This window comes from Emys orbicularis, chromosome 7 (genome assembly GCF_028017835.1).
Source record: "Emys orbicularis isolate rEmyOrb1 chromosome 7, rEmyOrb1.hap1, whole genome shotgun sequence".
NCBI lineage: Eukaryota > Metazoa > Chordata > Testudines > Emydidae > Emys > Emys orbicularis.
This window is the reverse complement of record NC_088689.1, coordinates 112,957,629-112,977,626: the sequence shown is the minus strand read 5'-3', so window position 1 is coordinate 112,977,626 and position 19,998 is coordinate 112,957,629. Positions and strand designations below refer to the sequence as shown.

At 43.6% G+C, this 19,998-nt stretch overlaps 2 protein-coding genes across 7 annotated transcripts in view; both read left to right on the top strand.

Moving 5' to 3' along the window:
* IFT122 (intraflagellar transport 122) overlaps positions 1-7,249 on the top strand; it is a 53,982-nt gene extending 46,733 nt beyond the window's left edge. For all 6 annotated transcript variants that reach the window (XM_065407414.1, XM_065407413.1, XM_065407412.1 and 3 more), the window contains 6 exons: positions 972-1,137; positions 2,154-2,265; positions 3,001-3,129; positions 4,128-4,207; positions 6,049-6,213; positions 6,972-7,249. In XM_065407414.1, coding sequence (XP_065263486.1) covers positions 972-1,137; positions 2,154-2,265; positions 3,001-3,129; positions 4,128-4,207; positions 6,049-6,213; positions 6,972-7,061 — 742 coding nt within the window. In that variant the 3' untranslated portion in view covers positions 7,062-7,249. The remainder of the gene's footprint in view (positions 1-971; positions 1,138-2,153; positions 2,266-3,000; positions 3,130-4,127; positions 4,208-6,048; positions 6,214-6,971) is intronic.
* Positions 7,250-14,484: 7,235 nt separating this feature from the next.
* On the top strand, positions 14,485-19,510 carry RHO (rhodopsin). Its single transcript, XM_065407416.1, has 5 exons — positions 14,485-14,845; positions 16,109-16,277; positions 16,434-16,599; positions 18,081-18,320; positions 19,388-19,510. The coding sequence occupies exons 1-5, from the start codon at positions 14,485-14,487 to the stop codon at positions 19,508-19,510; spliced, it is 1,059 nt and encodes a 352-aa protein (XP_065263488.1).
* Positions 19,511-19,998: the final 488 nt, after the last annotated feature.

Sequence of the window (19,998 nt, the reverse complement as noted above, 5' to 3'; positions counted from 1 at the left end):
CAAGATGCCAGTCTCCAAACAAGATGTGTGGCTGTAAATATTGACCGTGCAGTAGCCACAAGTTGAAAGGCATTGGGAGACAAACTCTGAATGTTGTTGCTTCTAACTGATAGATTCTGATTCTCCTCAGGCTAATGTAGCTATGTGTTTCTAAATGGTAGTTTCAGATTCTCATTTTCAGGTCTGATGTAGCTGTGTGCCATGTACAAGACCAATTTTTTCATGGCTTCATTAACAAATTTATATGCTGCATCTCTTCAAAGTCCTTCACAAACTACATACGAGTCCCACTGAAACATCTCTTTCTGCACTGGAGAATAGCAGTTAAAAGGAGTCAGGGCAGTTCAGTGGATAGGGCAGTTAAGTGGGACTCCGGACACCTGGGTTCCACTTCTATCTTTTCCATTTGCTTGCTTTGTAATCTTGGATAAGTCATTTTCTTTCCCTGTGTCTCTCTTTTCTCATCTATAAACTATGTAGAATAGTATTATTGTCCCTAAAGTGCTTAGAATTTAGAGTGTTTTATCCATACATCTCTGCTTATTTGTTACCCCCTGGGGTCCACACTAATAAGGGGAGGAGACATTTTGGTATAAGACATGGGAGCAAGTTCCTGGAAAAGTGCCATGGGATCTGAAATATCCACATGGTGCCAACAGGATTCTGATGTTTCAGATTATCGGCGTGGGGGATGGTCCTTACAAGCATTAATGTTGGTGGGGTCAGAATATTACCTGAAGCTGCATTATCCATGGGCCAGTTCCTTATCTCTCTAAAAATCATCCGCTCTGGTATTTTAGCAGTCCTCTCACATTTTGTTTATGTAAACACATTTATGTGAACAGATTTCTTTAGTTAAGGCCTTTTAAAGTATTGACATTTGTTGTGCTTCAGTGCATAACTTCTCTGATTAAAAGTAACTGTGGTTTTTCCTGACTGCTACATATGTTTGTTCCTTAATTTGATTATAGCAATACATTATTTGCACTAGCAAAGCAGAGTAAAGCTCTGGGTGCATATAAATTGGCCCGTCATGCCTATGACAAGTTGCAGGGACTGAAGATCCCAGCTAGATTTCAAAAATCAATTGAGCTGGGCAGCCTGACAATCCGATCCAAGCCATTCCATGACAGTGAAGTAAGTTCTGATATATATTATTTTAATTATTAGTATTTGACCTGATACAAGAGGCTACTTTGTCATACGCACAAAGATGCTTAAAATGGATTATGCACAGATTTGCGGTAATTACATTTCTGCAGGAAACAAAATCCTCTCACCATTATTCGCCATGTCAGACTTTCTCTCCCTCTTCATTCCCAATGAAAATGATACCTCTCTGTATGGACAGGTTCCTTCTTCACTCTCTGATATCCCCCTATTTCCCTGTCTACTCACTCTGTTCCTTCAAGCTGCACCGTCCCTCAATTCCATATGCCCTTACTCCACAGAGTGCTTACTTGGGTCTTTCTCTGTGTCTGTCTACAGTTGGAGGTCACTTGTGCTTGCCCCAACTACTAGAGCTCCCTTTCTCCAACCCTTTGAATGGCTTTCCTTCTTCAAATCTTGCTTTAAAACCTTCTTTTTTTCTTTAGCTGAAGTGTGACTGCAGTGTTCTATAAAACTGTTTTTGACGGGGTGCTCACTAAAACAAATTGTACTGTGAAAATGCTTAACTGCAAATGAATATGCATCTTGTTATCTGCAATAATGTAAACACAGTAAGACCATTGAAATCGATAGAGCTGCCTAAGATAATTGTGCAGTTTAGAAAAAACAGAAATGCACGAATCAAAGGACCTAAATTTGATCGAACTTCTGAGCAAAAAGAATTGCTTCAGTAACCTTTATTCATCCTTTTGGCAATCTGTATGTGGCCCAGGACTCTGCTGCAGCAGAAGCAAACAAAATTGCAACAGAAGAGTGGTAAAACAGCTATTTTTAATGGGAAAACTTGTTGATTTATTGAGAGAAGGAAAAATATTTGCAAAAGTTAAAACGCTTGATTTCACCATTGTGTTACTCCAGTTTTTTGCTGCTATGTGAACTCTGTTGGTGTAAAACTGGAGCAGTGCAGTGTGTAATCAGACCCTATGTGTTCAGAATGGTCTGTTTGCAATTACGCTGCTTTGTGTGTGTGTCTGTCTTTGCAGGAGCTTGTGCCCTTGTGTTATAGGTGCTCCACCAACAACCCCTTGCTAAATAATCTGGGGAATGTGTGCATTAACTGCAGACAGCCCTTCGTCTTCTCTGCTTCATCTTACGGTGCGTTGGAAAATAAAAATCGGTTGTACTTTCTGTGCAGATAAATCTGTGCTTTCTCCAAAGGCTCAGCTAGTTGGTGTTAATTGTACATTATCAATATTTAATCAGTAGGTTAGTGCCCAATAAATTCTGCCACCCTAACATTTCCTGTGTAAAAACAACAAGGAGTCCAGTGGCACCTTAAAGACTAACAGATTTATTTGGGCATAAACTTTCGTGGGTAAAAAACCCACTTCTTCAGATGCATAGAGTGTCCTGTGTAGTGTCACTTGGAGAAATAATTTTTTTTCTTTAGTGTTGCTTGCACTGAATTAGTGCCACATCCCACCCCAGAGATGATGCATTTTGTTGGTGGATGAGAACACCAGTTTTCTAGGCAATTAGTCGCTTTCTGAATAGAACAGATTCTGGTGTCCAAGACTGTGAGATTTTTTGCTGCAAAATGGCCACTGTTTTGCTTCTGATGTCACAGCCCTGGCAGTATTGAATGTATTACTTTGTGGTGAGGCTCCATGAAGATATGAGGCACTTTATTAACCCAAAATCCATCTTTTAAGAAGCTTTATTTTCTGGATATGATATATTAAGTTGAATAATGAGAGTGTGGAGGTGAAAGAATGCCACTGTAGAGATCTGAGGACACGTAAATGTTTAAAAGACTTAGGCAAGGCCTGCTATAGATATTCTGAGTCCTTGCGGATAACTGCTCTCTCCTTTTTCACATGTGTCCTTTAGAAGTATTGCATCTGGTGGAGTTCTATTTGGAAGAAGGGATCACTGATGAAGAAGCTGTAGCTCTTATTGATCTGGAAGCACCAAGATTAAATAAGAGAGAGGATAAATGGCAAGAGATGGCAAGCGATGGTATCCTTTCAATCCAGAACACTCTCTGGTTTTCTTAGGGAAAGAGCAGCAGTTTGGAAGACAGAGTTTTTGGTTGTGGGTTGTTGGGGTTTTTTTGGATCTGTTATGCTTTTGTTGCGTTTTAATCTGCTTCTCTTATGACTAGGGGACAGATTCATTGCTGACATAAGTGGGTACAATTCCATTGTGTCTTTTACAATTGCTGTAGCAACTAAAAAAGTACAGGTATATTAACCAATCCTAGTAATTGTAAAAGGTTTTCTTTAGAAAAGTCAGTTTGATAATCTTGTCGAGTATTTTTAGGTTAAAAATAATACAGTTCAGTTATTTTCATGTAACTCTCTTTTACTTTCTATAAAGGATGGGAGGTATTTGGCTATCCATTATTCTCCTCTTGTATCACAGCTTTCTATCTTTCTTGCTAAGGAAGAACTGGATTAGGCTCCCTTAGAAGCCTGTCATTATTGTTGTCTATTTTATAGAATCCTAGAATTTTGTATTGCTGTGGCACACAATGGTGCCAATTGTTGTTGGGGCCTGATAGTAGTAGATACAATACAAATACACAAGACAACACGGTCTTTGCCTCAGAGAGCTTTAAAATAGGTTGCCCAAAGTGAGGTGTTCGATGTTTGCAGGAGGGTAAGGAAATGAAGGATGAGGGTACTACTAAAGTCACATGCGTTTATGTAGATTAGTTACTGCTCGTAACTTGGTAGTTTTAAGCTCTGCTGTTCCACAGCAATTGCTACTTAGTGAGGTGTGGCACTCCAGTCTTCCTGGGCCAGAGTAAACTTCTTCTGCAGCACTATCTAATAGAATCTAGGGATTACTCCAGTGGTATCTGAGTACTCCTAGTCTGCCTGACATGATGGGCATTGGGTGAAGCAAGGAGTGAGAGCCCTACGACTAAGCCATAAGACAAGTCCTATGAGTGCTAGGGTAAAAGGATTTGATTTTGTAGGAGTTCTTGTTTCTTCCATAACAAACCTCTCTAGGTGCGCAGACGCTGAGATTTGATGACAACACAGACATTATTGAAGAGGATGATCCCTTTACAGCAAAATTGAGCTTTGAGGTGAGGATACCTCATTTGGGTTTTCAAATGTTGCTGCCCTTGAGGCTGAAGATGGTTGAAGAGAAAGCAAACCCAGGGTGACTCTACCTGCAAATGTTCTTTCAATGCTATCATATCTCCTTTTGAGCTGGCATCCCACAGTTCCTTCCTTGTCACCATTTACTGATCAATAGCCGGTCTCGACAGACCACAGCCTCGCTGATTCCTTTACCAAGTGTTAATATGTTCTGCCGACCTCCCACAAGAAATGGAGGAAAGTGGGTGACTGGGAGGCTAGGAGCAGCAGTTGAGGGAGAATGGCATCTTTCTCATACAAAGTGATTAGCCCACAGAAAAGAAAAACCTAGAGAACCACTTATTCTATCTGAATGTCTTTTTCAAGTAAACTGTTTCTCTCTGGCCTCATCATCATCAATGGAAGAGTAGTCTCCTGGGGTGCCAACCCACCCACTGCAGAAACAGATTTTAAAATTACTATGTTTTCTGCATGCTGCAGTTATGTGGCGTTAAAAAATCAAACTCTGAAGTTAGTTTGAACAGCCCTTTACTTTTTTCATAGTACAGGGTTTCCATAACACACAGATATAAACATGCCCAAGAGAGAGCCTCTAAGGAAGACATCCAGGGTATAAAATGAGCAGGATATTCATATATAGGCAGTCCATGTTCCCTGTTACTGTATTGTAAATCTGAAAACAATAGTTACTCTGAATTTACACTGATGTAACAGAGAACATCAACTGGCCAAGATTGTTAAATAAGGCCTGGTGGTATTATTACTATTATTATTTGTATTATATTAGTGCCTAGGGAGCCCTAAACAACATCAGGGCTCCATTGTGTTACATGTTTTTACAAATGTAAGTAATAGATAGTTACTGCCTTGAAGAGCTTGCAGTCTAAACAGACCAGACGGATGAAAGATGCAGGGGAAAGAATATAAGATGTGAGCAGATGATCAGTGTGATAGTCTGTAAATACCATGTTAGTTCCACAATATTTTTATTTCCTCATTATTTATTTGGCTGGGCATTTGTTGGGAAGAGATTGAGATGAGGCAAAGGAAGGGAGAAGAGACATTGCAGAGAGGGGAGGTAAGGGACAGGGAAGGGGATAAGAGGAATGGGGGAAGGAGAAGAGGGAGCAGTATTAAGAGTAGGTGGAGTGAGGCAAAGAAACTCGATAGAGCTGGAGCAAACAGCCAGTCAGCATGGGAGAGAATGTCTGGAGAAAAAGCTGTAGACAGCAGTGGGCCCTTGATGTCATCTGTGCACATAATGTCCCTGTTCAGCTTCTTTATCTCTAAAAAAACAACAAGGAGTCTGGTGGCACCTTAAAGACTAACAGATTTATTTGGGCATAAGCTTTCGTGGGTAAAAACCTCACTTATCACTGTTTCTCCCAGCTTGAGTTTCTGGTTGACTCCTCCCAGGAGTTTCTTTAAACCACTGTTTCAGATGGCTGGGGCACGGGTGAGTCCAACTGGAGTCTGGTGTTTCCAGCAAGCAGCAGGGGGACTGTCCCCTAGACAGCTCAGTGTCTGAGTGGGTGCAGGTAAAAATAGGCATTTTCAGGGAAGTTTTTGTAAATGGCTTTTTTTTTGTTTTAAATAAAGAATTGTGTTAATGGGAATGAGTGAAGCGCAGTGAAAATACCTTACTCACACCTGGCTTACTCCCACTGAGGACAGTGACAAAACTGCCATTGACTTCAGTGGGAGCAGAATCCATGCCTATTCTATGTTAGCGCTTTCTACTGAGTAATAACACTCCACTCTTTATCTTTGTCATCTTTAAAATGCTTTGAAATTGTTAAGTTTCATTCTTTTTTAAACGTTGCAGCAAGGAGGCTCAGAATTTGTTCCTGTGATAGTGAATCGTGCAGTTCTCCGGTCAATGAGCCGGAGGGATGTCCTGATTAAACGCTGGCCAAAGCCATTACAGTGGCAGTACTTCCGGTCCTTGCTACCAGATGCTTCCATTACCATGTGTCCAACATGCTTTCAGGTATAAGTAAAAAGTTTTCATTGGGGTCTTTAAAAACTCATTCCTAGTGAGAAACGAATTGTAATGACCCTGATACGTTAATTTCTAATCCTCGATACATACGCTCTGAAGTCCTGAATAGTAAATAAAGAGAGCAAAATACCCTGTGATACTTACAGAGATGATCGGCCTTGCCAGAAGGGCTGGCTTCAGAATAGCTAGTGGTAGCTGAAATTGTAGAATGAAGTATTTGGGGACTTTGCAGGGATGACAAGAATTGTAGCCACTCAAGAAGTCCTAAAGTGAACTAAAAGAAGGGAAACGCTGATTTTTTCCCCCTCTGCCTTTCTAACCTTATAGCCTGGTTTAGTGGGGGCATGCAGCAAGTAAAAGTTTTTTTTCATTGTAGTTTCCCTCACCGCAGGTACGTTTTCTTCAAAATATTCAATAGTTTGGTTATTTTTGGTTATGTGGTAGCAGAGAAAGCATCCTAAAGTCCACCCTCCTTTCTCACAGAGGAGTTGGGTTTCACTGGTTGGGTGAACTGACTTCCATAGCCTCCATGCTTATTTAATGAAATATTTGCTCTTTATATATTCCAAATTAGAGCTGTTACAAACAGCTGTAAATAACTTCTTGTTTGGAAACATTAACTCTGGTGTAACAGTAGCATCAGATATTCTGAGCCCTAGCAAAACCATTCCATCTCAGTTTCCTTTTCCTAGATGTGAGCCAGTAACAGTGTAATAGATATGCCTAAATCTGTTCCTAATTCACAGATGTTTCATTCGGAGGATTATGAGCTCCTGGTACTCCAGCATAACTGTTGTCCGTACTGTCGGAGAAGAATTGATGAGTCAAACCAGTGAAAAAGATCTATCCAAGAGATCTTTCTGCTATCACAGTGAAATGCATTGTAGAGTAATCAAGCTTTCTTAACAGCTTGGTTATGTTGTTACATATATTTTCTCACTCTGTACGTTTCATAAGCAGTGGAAAAAGAGAAACCGTTAAATGTCACGTGTCCTATCCAAACAAAAATTTATTTTTATGAGCAATGTAATTACAGAATTTCTATTTATTGCTCTTTGTTTTGTATATAACCACAGAGCCAAATGGGAAAAAAATGTACATATATATTTTTAAGGGAAATTCCGCTTTTACTTTCAAGTGTCCTATGTTTATCATGGCAACCTGCCAGTGTGCCACAGATTCGATAGGAACATTTTAGGGTGAGATTCAGCCTTGAGATAATTCAGTTGACCTCATTGATTTTGCCCCTCTTTATGCCAGGGCTGAATTTGGCCCTTAATATGTACTTGGTTGTTGACAGAACTCGAAATAAAAAGGGGAAGTTTTTGCATCAGTGTTTTATTTTCTTTAGAGTATTTGCTGTAGCCAGTGGGACTGTACCTTTTTATATCGTTTCAGCAGAGAATAGCATTACAGTTAGGAGCTCTTACACATATTGACTCACACGTTAATGAATACACGATTAAAACCCTAGTGTGGACAAAGCAAGTTGTAGTTTTAATATGTGTTAACAGGTCAAGGTAAACCCTAACCCTCCCCACCAGGTTTGACATAGACCAGCTAACACATGTCCAAACAAGTCACCATGTCTACTAGGATTTTAGTATGTGTTAGCCAACGTGTATTAAAAACACAGCTTTTTTCCTAGTGTTTTTATACTATAAATAAAAGCCACCAATTTATCAGGTGTAATGAATATATTGGAGGGTTCATGAAATGTGCCAGCTTGACAGGCATGGAAGGTAAAGGCTGGCCTCTATTTATCCACAGACTGGTACATTATGGGCTTGTCTTCACTGCAAAATTAACTCTGGCTCTTGCTCAGGTGTTGCTCCTAACCTGGCTCCCATTTGAACACACAACCTTGGGCCCGAGTATGGTGCTGTTTTTAATTCGGGCTAGCTGGCCTATCCTAGGATATAGGCTAAAGCCCGAGCGCATTTTACACTCAGGCTGGTAATCCACCCACTTTTCAGGGAGTGCGTAGGTTAAACCGTTCAGGTACTGATAGGTCTCCAATGCCATCCTACAGTTTCCCCTGCATGCCCAGAAGGACAGACAAGTCCCCCCCCCAATCCACTGGGAAAGAATCATAGAGCAGCACAACTTACTGTAGCACTAAGAACCATTTGATATGACCCCAGAAGTCCTAGAGCCTCATACAGGTATGTGCACCAGGGTGGACCAATAACTCAGACATGGCTTCACAGTGTGGTTGCTCACATCTGGGCTAGGCTAACCCAGGTGCTGATCACCTGAGTTAACTCTGCAGTGAAGATGTGCCCTAAGAGTAGTTGCTGTGCAATCTTTCTCCACCACTATGTTTCAACCCTCACCTGTGGGGAGCAATTCTAGGAGGAGAGAAAGTAGTTCATCTTGTATTCCTATTCTATCCTTTGCTTTTCTGCTAATATTGACCTATAGGATGCTAACTGAAGTGATGATTTTTCATTATACGTATACTGCACTAAACTAATAGTTGGACTTCGGAATAGGCCACTGAACAAGCAGTTAGCTGTTAACAACTATGGGTAGGTAACCACTTGGGCTGAATTTGAGCTAGTGACCTAGAAGTGATAGGTTTCTTCATTATTTTTAGTCAAATGTAGATAACAGGTAAGAGTATGCACACAGCATGCATGGTTATTATAATCATGCCTACCACAGTTTCCCTGTGTTTTCAAAGGAATATGATATTCATCTTTGCTTACTGTCCTAAACTATTGGACAGTGTTTCTGCATGCTGTTAAACAGCTACCACAGAGGCAGCTGAATTTCACTGGTGATTGAAATGATTCCTGTGTGTACTTTAAATTGCTCTAAACACTGACTGTAAAAAAAATAGCTTCAATGGGCTTCCGTATCTCTGTGATTCTGGATCAAATTTTGTTTGACACTTTAAAAATATGCTGTTCTGTCTACCAGCCTTGTAAACATACTGATCTAAAAGTCCTGCTCTTGCTTTCTTACTCGTAAATTACTGTATGCAATGAAGACTGCAGTTGGAATTAATAAACAGTTCTGTTTGATACGGGAGCCAGAATTAGAATCTAGCTCATTCTTCCATAATTGTGTTGGCTTTGCAAAGCCAGCGGGAGTGAAAAGCAGTAAAAATAAATAGCTATGATTTGTAATGACAGACAGGCAAAATGTATTGAGTACAGAGGTTTCCATTTTTTACAGACCCACTTTTCTGACCATAGATGCATTTTACATTTGAAAAGCGCTTTTGGTGTCTTCCCGAGGAAAGATGCTGTATTAAAGTAAGTCATGATGTGTAAATAAATGTTAGGGCCAATGTATTCTGAATTTTTAAAATACTGTAGTAGTCCCAATTTGCCCTGTGACATTGAAGCGGTTCTTATGTAACTTCAGCATCTTCTAACAATAACATATGATAGAATAAAACTCTTAAAATAGAATTATCAGCTTACAAGATGGTACCAAAAATGACCTTTCCTGCTCTGTATCCCCTCAGCCACTTACTCTTCACTAGACTTGGTGTGGATAGCAGCATAGACCACTTTCTGAAACTTGTCCTATGCTTGTTTTTTTACCCTACTACTACTTGCCTTCTCTGTCTGTGACGCGCTTCAGGCTCTAAGCTGTGGACGGCAGTTGCAATCTCAGCAATGGCTTATTGCATCAAAGCTTAATGTGACAAATTTGAATATCTGGAAGGATAAACCTTTAATCCTACTGTATGCCCAGGTATATGTGCTAACAACTACATTGGTGCTTAGATAACTGCAATACAACTTGAAAGTAGCTTTGGTAACAAGAAAAGTTAATAGAGATGGAGTTTCAGAATGGGTAATCTACTAGAGAGGACATGGTGCTTTAGTTCAGAGTATGGTACTTGCATATAAGAGTGTAGAAAGACTGTCTCATCTATACAAATGTCACAAGTGCCCATTTCCCTAGTTCAAGTACTCTATTCTATACAGCCTAGTCTTCCTCTGATATCGTGCGTCATTTCATTTCCCATGACGGTATGACACTGTTTTCAATGACAAGCTGGGTGGGATAATATCTTTTTTTTGGACACACTTCCGTTGGTGAAAAAGACAAGCTTTCAAGCTATACAGAGCTCTTCTTCAGGTCTGGGGAAAGTGTCAGCTAAATACAAGGTGGAACAGATTATTTAGCATAAATAGTTAACACATCTGTTTTCAAACATTTATGACCACGAGACATTCCCTTCTGGGCCTGAACTTTTCCATGCATGGTCTCCTGAGAGCAAATGTTTGTGCACCCCTGGATATAAAACTTGAGCAAAATCCCTCCACTGCCTCTTTAACGTAAGGGCTAGAGTTTGAGGCTGATGCAGGAGGAAGTCAGTTTACTCCGTTTTCCTGTAACTAAACTGTATGTACTAGGTTAACACAGCATGGGAGCAGCCTGGTCTGGAGAAATAAGACACGGATGGGACACAAGCATTGCCCAGCATTCTCACTCTAGCCAAAATTGCTGTAGGGCCTTAATCTAGCCTCCGAGCCTCTACTTCCCTATCTGTAAAACTGGGGAGATGATCCTTTCCCAGCTGACTGGAGTGATGAGAATTAGTGAGTGTTTATAGAGCACTCTGATGGGTTAAGTGCTAAGTTTATATTGTTTACCACTAACAAAATGTAATAAAAAGGCAGAGGAAAAAAAATAGATTTGGGGTTTAAGTAGTAGTAATAATGGTGGTGTGATTCTTGAGAGAATCGCGTTCTCCATAAGAGATTCTCTCTCTCTACTGTTAACTTCAGTATTTTCATCCCCCCTGTACATACTGTCCCATGGACTCTGTAGACTTAAAAACAACCAATGTCCAATTACATTTTTTCAGTCTAAATAATTACTTTAGAATGATTCTCCGTGTACTGAGAGGGAAAACAGAGAAGCATGGAATATCTGGGAGTTTCAAACTGCAGATTTCCCTGTAGCTATCGCTGCCTTATCAATTTAGTAAGTTGCTGCTTCAGAAAAGTTTCAGCGTGACAGCTTGAGAGATTGAAGTCCCCTGACTTCCTGCAGAGCAAACAGAACATTAGCATTAGTTCTGTGAGAGTTGCTATGTGGCCCTGCCAAATGTGCCCCTCCCCACTGAGCAAGAGGGAGATGGGAATTATTTGCTAAGCACTGCCACTGGTGCTGGAGAAATAGCAAATAAAGACAAGCTTTGCCAGAAGGAGTTGAGAAGATGACACAACAGGAGACCCAGAGGCAGGTGTTAATGTTTCACTTTTTCATTTCTCCCATTATGGCAAAATATTAGGGCAGACAAGGCATGTGGCTGATGTCGGCTAAAGGTTGTAGGCATCATAGAACAACTAGCTCATTCAGTCCATGGCCTCTCTGCTGTCATGTCTCCAGCTGGGATGCCCGTTATGAAGCAGATATCTGGCTGCTGAGAACTGTACTGAGACCGCCAATTCATTTCACGTGGGCCACAGACCAGCTTTCAGATGATAACAGGGCTTGGGCCAAGCTTCAATTGATGATCTAGAGTTCAAAGGCTGCATATCCCATTATCAGTTCCCTGAGTCATCCAGCCTCTATCCCACCCTACGTAATGTGGTTTTTACATCATAGTTACACATTCCTTTGAGGAGGAGGAAAAAGGGCTCAAAGCTCATCCCTGCAACCTGCCTCCACCGTGCTAACACTTCAAGAAAGTACGATACGGGTACTGGACATGCCTACAATAAAAAATAATTACTACACACCTACCCCTGCTGATAATTATATTTCTGCCTTCTCTAGTGCCGTGGTCTCCAAAGTGGGGTGTGTGCACCCCAAGGGGTGCGCAAGAGGATCCTTGGGGGTGCACGGCAGGAAGAGCGGGCTCAAAAAATTTGTACTGATAGGGGTGTGCGATCAAAAAAGTTTGGAGACCACTGCTCTAGTGCATTCCACCGGAGCAACCCAAGGTGTTCTACAGCCATTAACAAATTAAATGTCACAACACCCTTGGGAGGTAGAGAAATATTCTGATCCCCATTGCCCAGATGGGGCAATGGGGGACAGAGCAGCTACTGCCCATGAAAGTGGCCTATTATTTGGGTACCTCTATTTTCTGACTGCCCAGCTTTAGCCATGTGGGATCCAGCTTTCAGAAGAAATCAATGCAAGCTACTGGTGATCAGCCCTACATCTCTAAATGGGGCACCCAAAAATGGAGAGACCCAATCTTAGCGATCAGTTCTGAAAATTTGCACCTCAGTGAACTGCGTACGGCCACGCAGCAAGCAAGGGGCACAGCTGGAACCGGAAGCAGAGGTTATGCTTGCTATCTGGTTTTCCCTCTATTCTGTACATGATATCTCTTGAGAGAATCGTGTTCTCCAGAAGAGATTCTGTGTGTTATAGATGAACAAAGGGACTTAGTTCACACTCTTAGGCACCTACAAAATCGCTGGGATTCACAAAGCCTGAGTGTGGCACCTAGGCTCCCTTTACTATGAATGGGGAGAGACAGCACCTCAGAATGGGACCACAAAAACCAGCACACTAGGGGCTCCCTGTTTAAGCTAGCCAATGGGAGACACCGAGCCTAGAGGTGCCTAAATCCGGGCTCCCTCTGGTTGGGATTCTCAGCTGCCAACCCCTTCTTGGGGTTAGGCACTTATGCCATTTTAGCAAGAAGCCAGGGGAAGAGGGTTAGGAGGAGGAGCAGCACCTCCCTTATAACTATTAGCCCAGTGGTTAGATTACTCACCTGTAGGGTTACTACCTGGGAGGTACAAGAGATTGAGACCTCCAGGATGATCCTGAGCCTATAAAACTGGACAGCTGGCAGTGCATACTGAGCACCCTTTACAGCTTTCCCAGGACAGCTACCTCAAAAAAGGTGGCAACCTTACTGGGATGTGGGACACCCTGGTTTGTCCCCCCTTCCCACCTGAGTGGGAGAAGGGATTACCTTTGATCCACCATTTCTTAGGTGAGTGCTTGAACCACTGGGTAATGGGATAGTCAGATGGCGAGGGGAGGGAACTCCTTCAGTCTTCCGGTTGAAGAGATTCCACTTTGGATAAATAATGAAAGGCCCATTGGGCTAGAGAGACAGCGCGCAAGCATGAGAAAGACTCTGTAGTCCTGTGGCTAGTGCAAAGGAGATTGAGGATCCAGCCCCCCTCTTCCAATGACTTCTTAAAATTATTTATCCACAGTGGAACAGCTGTGACAGGAGACTGAGAGATCTCCACCTCAGAATAGCCCATAGCCCAGTGGTGAACGCACTCACTTGCGAGATGGCAGATTATAGTTCAAATCCCTTCTTTCCCCCTCAAGTGGAGGGACCAGGGCCGGTGCTTCCACTAGGCGACCCTAGGCAGTCACCTAGGGCGGCAGGATTTGGGGGGTGGCATTTTGCCGTCCTCGGCAGAAATTCTGCTGCGGGGGGTCCTTCCGCGGCGGGTCCTTCACTCGCTCCAGGACTCGCCGCTGAAGTGCCCCGAAGACGCGGAGCGGAAGGACCCCCACCGCCGAATGCTCAGAGGAGGAGCGCTGCCGCCGCTCCTGGGAGGGACTTAAACCGGGGGTCTCCCACAACCAGGTGAGTACCCTCCAGTGGGCTAAAAGTCATGAAGGGGTTCTTCCTCTGCTGCCATCTTGTGTAAGCTCACCTATGGAGGGACTGGGCCATAGATGAGCTCAGCGCATGCTTACTCGATCCAGTCTCGCAGGTGAGTTAGGTGGAGAAATGCCTATTTCCCCCTCATTCATGCATGGCTCTGGGGCTTAGGTGTCGGGACACTTAGCATGGGTCTGCGGTACCTATGCCCAGAGGTGGAAACATTGATGCCTAGGGAACTTTTATTGCAAAAACTTAGGCGCCAAGTGAGTTTAGGGTTTGGCGGCAGCTGATTGGGGGGTTGGGGAATCCCAGTGGGGCCTCATTCTAAAATTTAGGCAATGGAAGTGATAGGTGCCTACGTCCTTTTGTGAATCTAGCCATATGAGTTCAATGTTCTCTGGTAACCATTTTGCAGCCCAGAAATAGGTGTCACCATAACACCTTCCTGGGAAAGCCAATTAACAGTTGAAATCCTAGCTTGGATTATTATGATCAATAATGCCATAAGCCTTAATCATGCTGACACTGATGTTGAAAGCTTACCCAAGGTGGCACTTTATAAAGGCTGCAATGCTGAGAATAGCATAGCCAGCTTCTGCTCAAATGTTAAGAAGGAGGTGAATTTCAAGAGGGGAGCCTCAAAGGAAGCAAAACATACTTGTAAGACCAAAAATACCTCTGGAACTGCAACCATGAATGGAACAGAGGGTCCAAATTTCTATGTGCCCATGTCCAACAAGACAGGGATAGTACGGAATCCATTTGAGTATCCTCAGTACTACCTTGCTGACCCATGGAAGTTCTCTTTACTGTCTGCTTACATGTTTCTGCTGATTCTCCTTGGCTTCCCTGTCAACTTCCTGACTCTGTATGTCACCATCCAACACAAGAAACTCCGGACGCCCCTCAACTACATCCTTTTGAACCTGGCCTTTGCTAACCTCTTCATGGTCTTTGGAGGATTCACCACCACCATGTACACCTCAATGCATGGTTATTTTATCTTTGGGACAACAGGCTGCAACGTTGAAGGTTTCTTTGCTACACTGGGTGGTAAGTTTTCTACATGTGTAAATAACCAATCCTTACTTTAGACGATAGTCCATTCTGTGCTTTGCTGCACATTGGGCTACGCACATTTGCCATCCTTGCCTTTCAACTGTCTTTCTCTCCAAATCTTCCCATTTCATGTTGAGATGCTTGATTTCATTCAGACCTTTTCGTTTCCATGTTATTCGCGGTCTTCCTCTCTTTCTTCTTGCGTTTTCTGGCGTCCATTCAAAGGCGGTATTTGGTGTAAATAACCAAGAGGCAATTTTAAAATCTCCTCCTTTTGGGTTTCCCCCAAGATTTTTGGAAAGAGAGAGATATCAGATCGTCTCAATGTGCACCCTAAAAGGCAGCTGGAATAGAGAAATTACGTTGTAATTTGGACTAAGTTAAAGTTGCGATATTTCAAGGCAGGAAATAAATGAGGGAGAAGAAATAAAGCACCATTATTTTCCACCTTCTTTTAGCACTTTGGGGGAAGCCCAGCTATTGAGCATCCTGAAAAATGTAGAGTGTAGGATTGACAAGTGACCTGCAACAGATTTTAAAATGTTCGGTTTGTATCCGTTTTGCCTTGTTCTTTTAACCTTAGAAATAACAAATCTGGTTTTCCCTGGTGTTGCCTGAGGACTTTCTGAGACTCTCAGATCATGTCCGTTGTGAACTCTTACACTCTCATTGAAGAGGCCGGGTTATTTAGCCTTTAACAAAGTCATCCTTTCTTCCAATATCAATCAGGCTTTAGGCGAAACTGTGGGACTAAAAAACCCTTCCCCTCTCGGTTCAGTTCAGTTTTCAGATATCTGTCTTGTGAGGTCATCATTTCATTAGTTCTCCAACTACCATACAGTCTTCATGCGTAGACAAGACCTAAATTTATGACAAAATAAACAAGCACTAACAAAATGATGGGTACAATGATCAGTAGTAGAATAAGAGACGTGTGCATTCCTTACTATATTTTAATTCAGACCTGTGACATTAACATTCCTTGAAACCTTACCTAGATTTCTTTGCCATTTAGAGACTTCAGTGGAAATCATTACATACAAATTAATCCAACCTCAGTCACCAACTTTAGGAATTATTTTGGAGAAGTTCTATGGCCTATGCTATGCAGGAGGTCAGATTAGATGATCATAATGGTCCCTTCTAGCCTTAGAATCTATGAAAAGGACTCATTTACATGGCTATGTGTTTTCTTTTTCTTCTGTTGTTGGTAATGGTATATGTGTGTGTCTCTCTTTCTTTCTCTCTCTTTTACAGGTGAAATAGCTCTGTGGTCCCTAGTAGTCTTGGCCATTGAAAGATATGTGGTGGTCTGCAAGCCCATGAGCAACTTCCGATTTAGTGAGACCCATGCCCTCATGGGTATCATTTTCACCTGGGTCATGGCCCTGGCCTGTGCTGCTCCTCCACTGTTTGGATGGTCTAGGTATGGATTGAACATTTTCTGAAATGATGCCCCAGCTAGCACGGTGTTAGCAGCAGTTAATGAGGTGTTTTACATATTTCTCTAGCAGCATTCCAAGTAAAGCAACCTCATTCACCAGTTCAAGAGCAGACACTAATCTCATTGGTTTAACTGCAGGTACATCCCAGAGGGTTTGCAGTGCTCATGTGGAATTGATTATTACACTCTGAAACCTGAGGTCCACAACGAATCTTTTGTCATCTACATGTTTGTGGTTCACTTCCTCATTCCACTGATCATCATTTCCTTCTGTTATGGGCGCCTGATCTGCACTGTTAAAGAGGTAGGTAGACCTGTTAGAGATGACCAAAAACCTGCATCTGAAGCCTATTCTCCCCTACCCCAAATGCTGGGAGACTTCAGATCCAGATCTGAACTCCACAGCTGGCTCGATTCCTGTGGTGGAATGAACCATAACCCCAGAGCCAATCAGCCCTGACATTTGGGGAGCTAGGGTGATGTGAATTTGATGTTTGTAGCTCATCCCACCCCTAAAGCCTTCACAAACTCCCTGGACAGTCAGTTTCAGCATGTCCCCCAGTTACTCCTGGGGGAATTCTGCACCACGCGTGCAGAATTCATGTCCCCCGCAGATTTCTTTGCTTCCGCATAGAAAACGGTGGGGAAGCAAACAGAAGCCGCAAGAGTGGTCACACGCCCCTCCCCAGCAGCACGGGTGCATCATTTCAGGCTCCTGGAGCAGCCAGTGGAGAGGTGAGAGGGGGGTGAGGGTGCTCCTACCCTGCGCCAGGCTCAGCTGCTAGTTCTGCCTGGGCTGGGGGTGAGGAAGGACAGAACTTCCTACTTCTTCCCCTGCAAGGAGCAGCCGGGGCTAGGGCTGGGGCTGGGTCAGACCTACTCCCAGAAACCTCCCCCGGCTGCTGGGGCTCTGGACCCTCCCCCTGCTTCCTGCCCCCATTGCTCCTCAGAAGCAGGGGGAGGGGTCACTGTATGGGGAGCTGCTCACCTGTCTGCCCAGCTCCCTGTGCATCTGGACCCCCCCAAACTCCCACCCAGCCCCTCCTCCCTGCATCTGGACCCCTGCATCTGCACCCGGCCCCCCCACTGCACTGAGCCCCAGCCAGCTGCACCCAGACTTCCACTCCACCAAGCCCCACTCCTCCAGTATCCAGACCCCCCCCCCCGGCTGAACTCCCACACCTAGAACCCCCTGCCAACCCCCATCCCCCAACACCCAGACCCCCATCCCGCTGAGCCCCAGCCACCTTCACCTGGACTCCTCTGCAGAGTCCCATTGCCCTTGCACCCAGAACCCCCAGTGAGCCCCTGTGCATCCAGATCCCTCACTGAGCTGCCCGCACTCAGATTGCCCCACACAGAACCCTCTCACCCCATACCTGGATCCATCCACACTAAGCCCCTCCATACTTGGATCCTGCCGGGCTGAGCCTGCCGACCCACACCGGGATCGGGGGCCAAGGCTGGGCATGCATGTGAGACTCTATCCCTCGCCCTTACTATCTTGGTGCACCTGGCATGGTGGGGCAGGGCTCCAGGGTGTTTCTGGGGCCACCAAGTCCATGCCCCAACGGGGGCTGCAGGGTGATCTCTCACCTCCATGCAGCCAGTGGCCTGTGCTCCCCACTGCCATGCTGGAGCCTCCACATCTATTTATTGACAAAATATGCAGAATTTTAAAATATTGTGTGTAGAATTTGTATTTTTTTGGTGCAGAATTCCCTCAGGAGTACCCAATATGTCCCCCGCAGCACCATCGTCATTTCAGTGGTCTTATCTCTTTAGGCTGCAGCTCAACAACAGGAATCTGCCACCACCCAGAAAGCCGAGAGAGAAGTTACTCGCATGGTCATCATCATGGTTATTTCGTTCCTCGTTTGCTGGGTCCCCTATGCCAGCGTTGCTTTCTACATTTTCACCCACCAGGGATCTGACTTTGGCCCTGTCTTCATGACCATCCCAGCTTTCTTCGCCAAGAGCTCTGCTATCTACAACCCAGTGATTTACATTGTAATGAACAAACAGGTAAGTGGCAAATCTCTGGTCTTTTTCTTTATTGTATTGAATTTCTTAATAGCTTACAGAGAGTTATAGCACCTAGATCATATTTGTAAAGCCCTTTTTTGCTCAATGTGGCACAAATGGGGCTTTTTCAAGGCAATTTTGTTTCTGTAATAAAAAGGGACATCTAATCATTGTCTTGCTGTCCTTTAGTATTACATAAATCCACTGAACGCTACTGGAAGTCATCAGGACTGTCTATTTGAAATGATCAATGCATTGATTTTGTTAAATATCTAGGACTGTATTCTGCTCTGTTACAATGGTGCAAGCATTTTGATTCAGTAGAGATGCACTAGTCTAACAGAGCCAATAATAAGAATACTCAGTAAGGTTAAGGTAATCCTGAATAGAAGTTGTAGCTAGTTCTAGGAAGTGGGAAAGGTTAGGAACATAAGATTTGGCAGAGCGAATAAACCATTGGTGTAGCAAGTCTAGTATTCTACCTCCAACAATGAGCAGCACCTGGTTCTTTAGGGCAACTTAGTCCACAAAAACCTCCCCAAAATGCACTTGGCCATCTGTACAATGCTACATCAGGAGCAGAAATTCCTTCCAGATCCCTGGTGTGATCATCTCATACTGCAAAACATGAGCTTTGGTTACCCTTATTTTTTTTTTTTTTTTTTTAGCATTTTTTATTATTTTAGTCAAATATTGAGCTGTTAACAAATTGTGATCTTTCAAGGGTCAACCCATGCTTGCCTCACTCAGATGAGAAGCCCCATTCACTTCAATAGGATTGTTCAGCTAAGGGATCCAATGCAAGTCCCACTGAAGATAGTGAGAGTCTTTCCATTGACTTCAGTGGGACTTAGATTGTTCCCAAGGTGTGCAGACTTTCACAAGGGAGCATCTTCATTAGCCACAGTTCCTTGAATTTCCTCCTTCGTTGTGTTAGTCAGAAATCCCTCCAGGTGCATTACTGACCCATTTAATATAAGGGTATTCACAATGCCTAGGGTTGGCTGACAGTTGTCACTCTGCCTGCATCGGCTGGTTACCTCTGCCGACCTTGTTTTCTTCTCTAGTTCCGTAACTGCATGATCACCACCATTTGCTGTGGAAAGAACCTGCTGAGTGATGACGACGCTTCTGCTGGCACCAAGACAGAGACTTCCTCAGTCTCAACCAGCCAGGTTTCTCCTGCATAGATCCCTCATGGAAGCCGCTGATCTCAGAGCTGGCATGCCTTGTCAGCAAGGGCACGCAAGTCCCATTTGCATGCATGTAGTCATGTCCACCATCACCACCGCCTGCATGTGATTCACAGTTAACCCAGCAGAATGGACTTTTCAGTTCTGACAATAGAAATCATTTGAACAAGGCTGTACATATTTTTTTTAATTAAATATAAAGGGCTAGCTCCTCAGCTGGTGTAGATGTGTGTATATCCATTGACTTGTGTAGAGTTATCCCCATTTACACAGACTGAGTATCTGGGTCATGATCCTTAGCTTCATACAGAGAGACGAATGTTCTCCTTTCACAGAATGTAAAAGATTAGTGAGGCCGCAGCCTTGGGGATTCATCCCCACCATGGCAACTGTTCTGGGTGTGAACCACAGAGGCTATGGTTAGGAAAGCCCACCGTAAAGACCCAAGACACAGCAATCTAGCGAGGGATGAAGTATACCCGTGT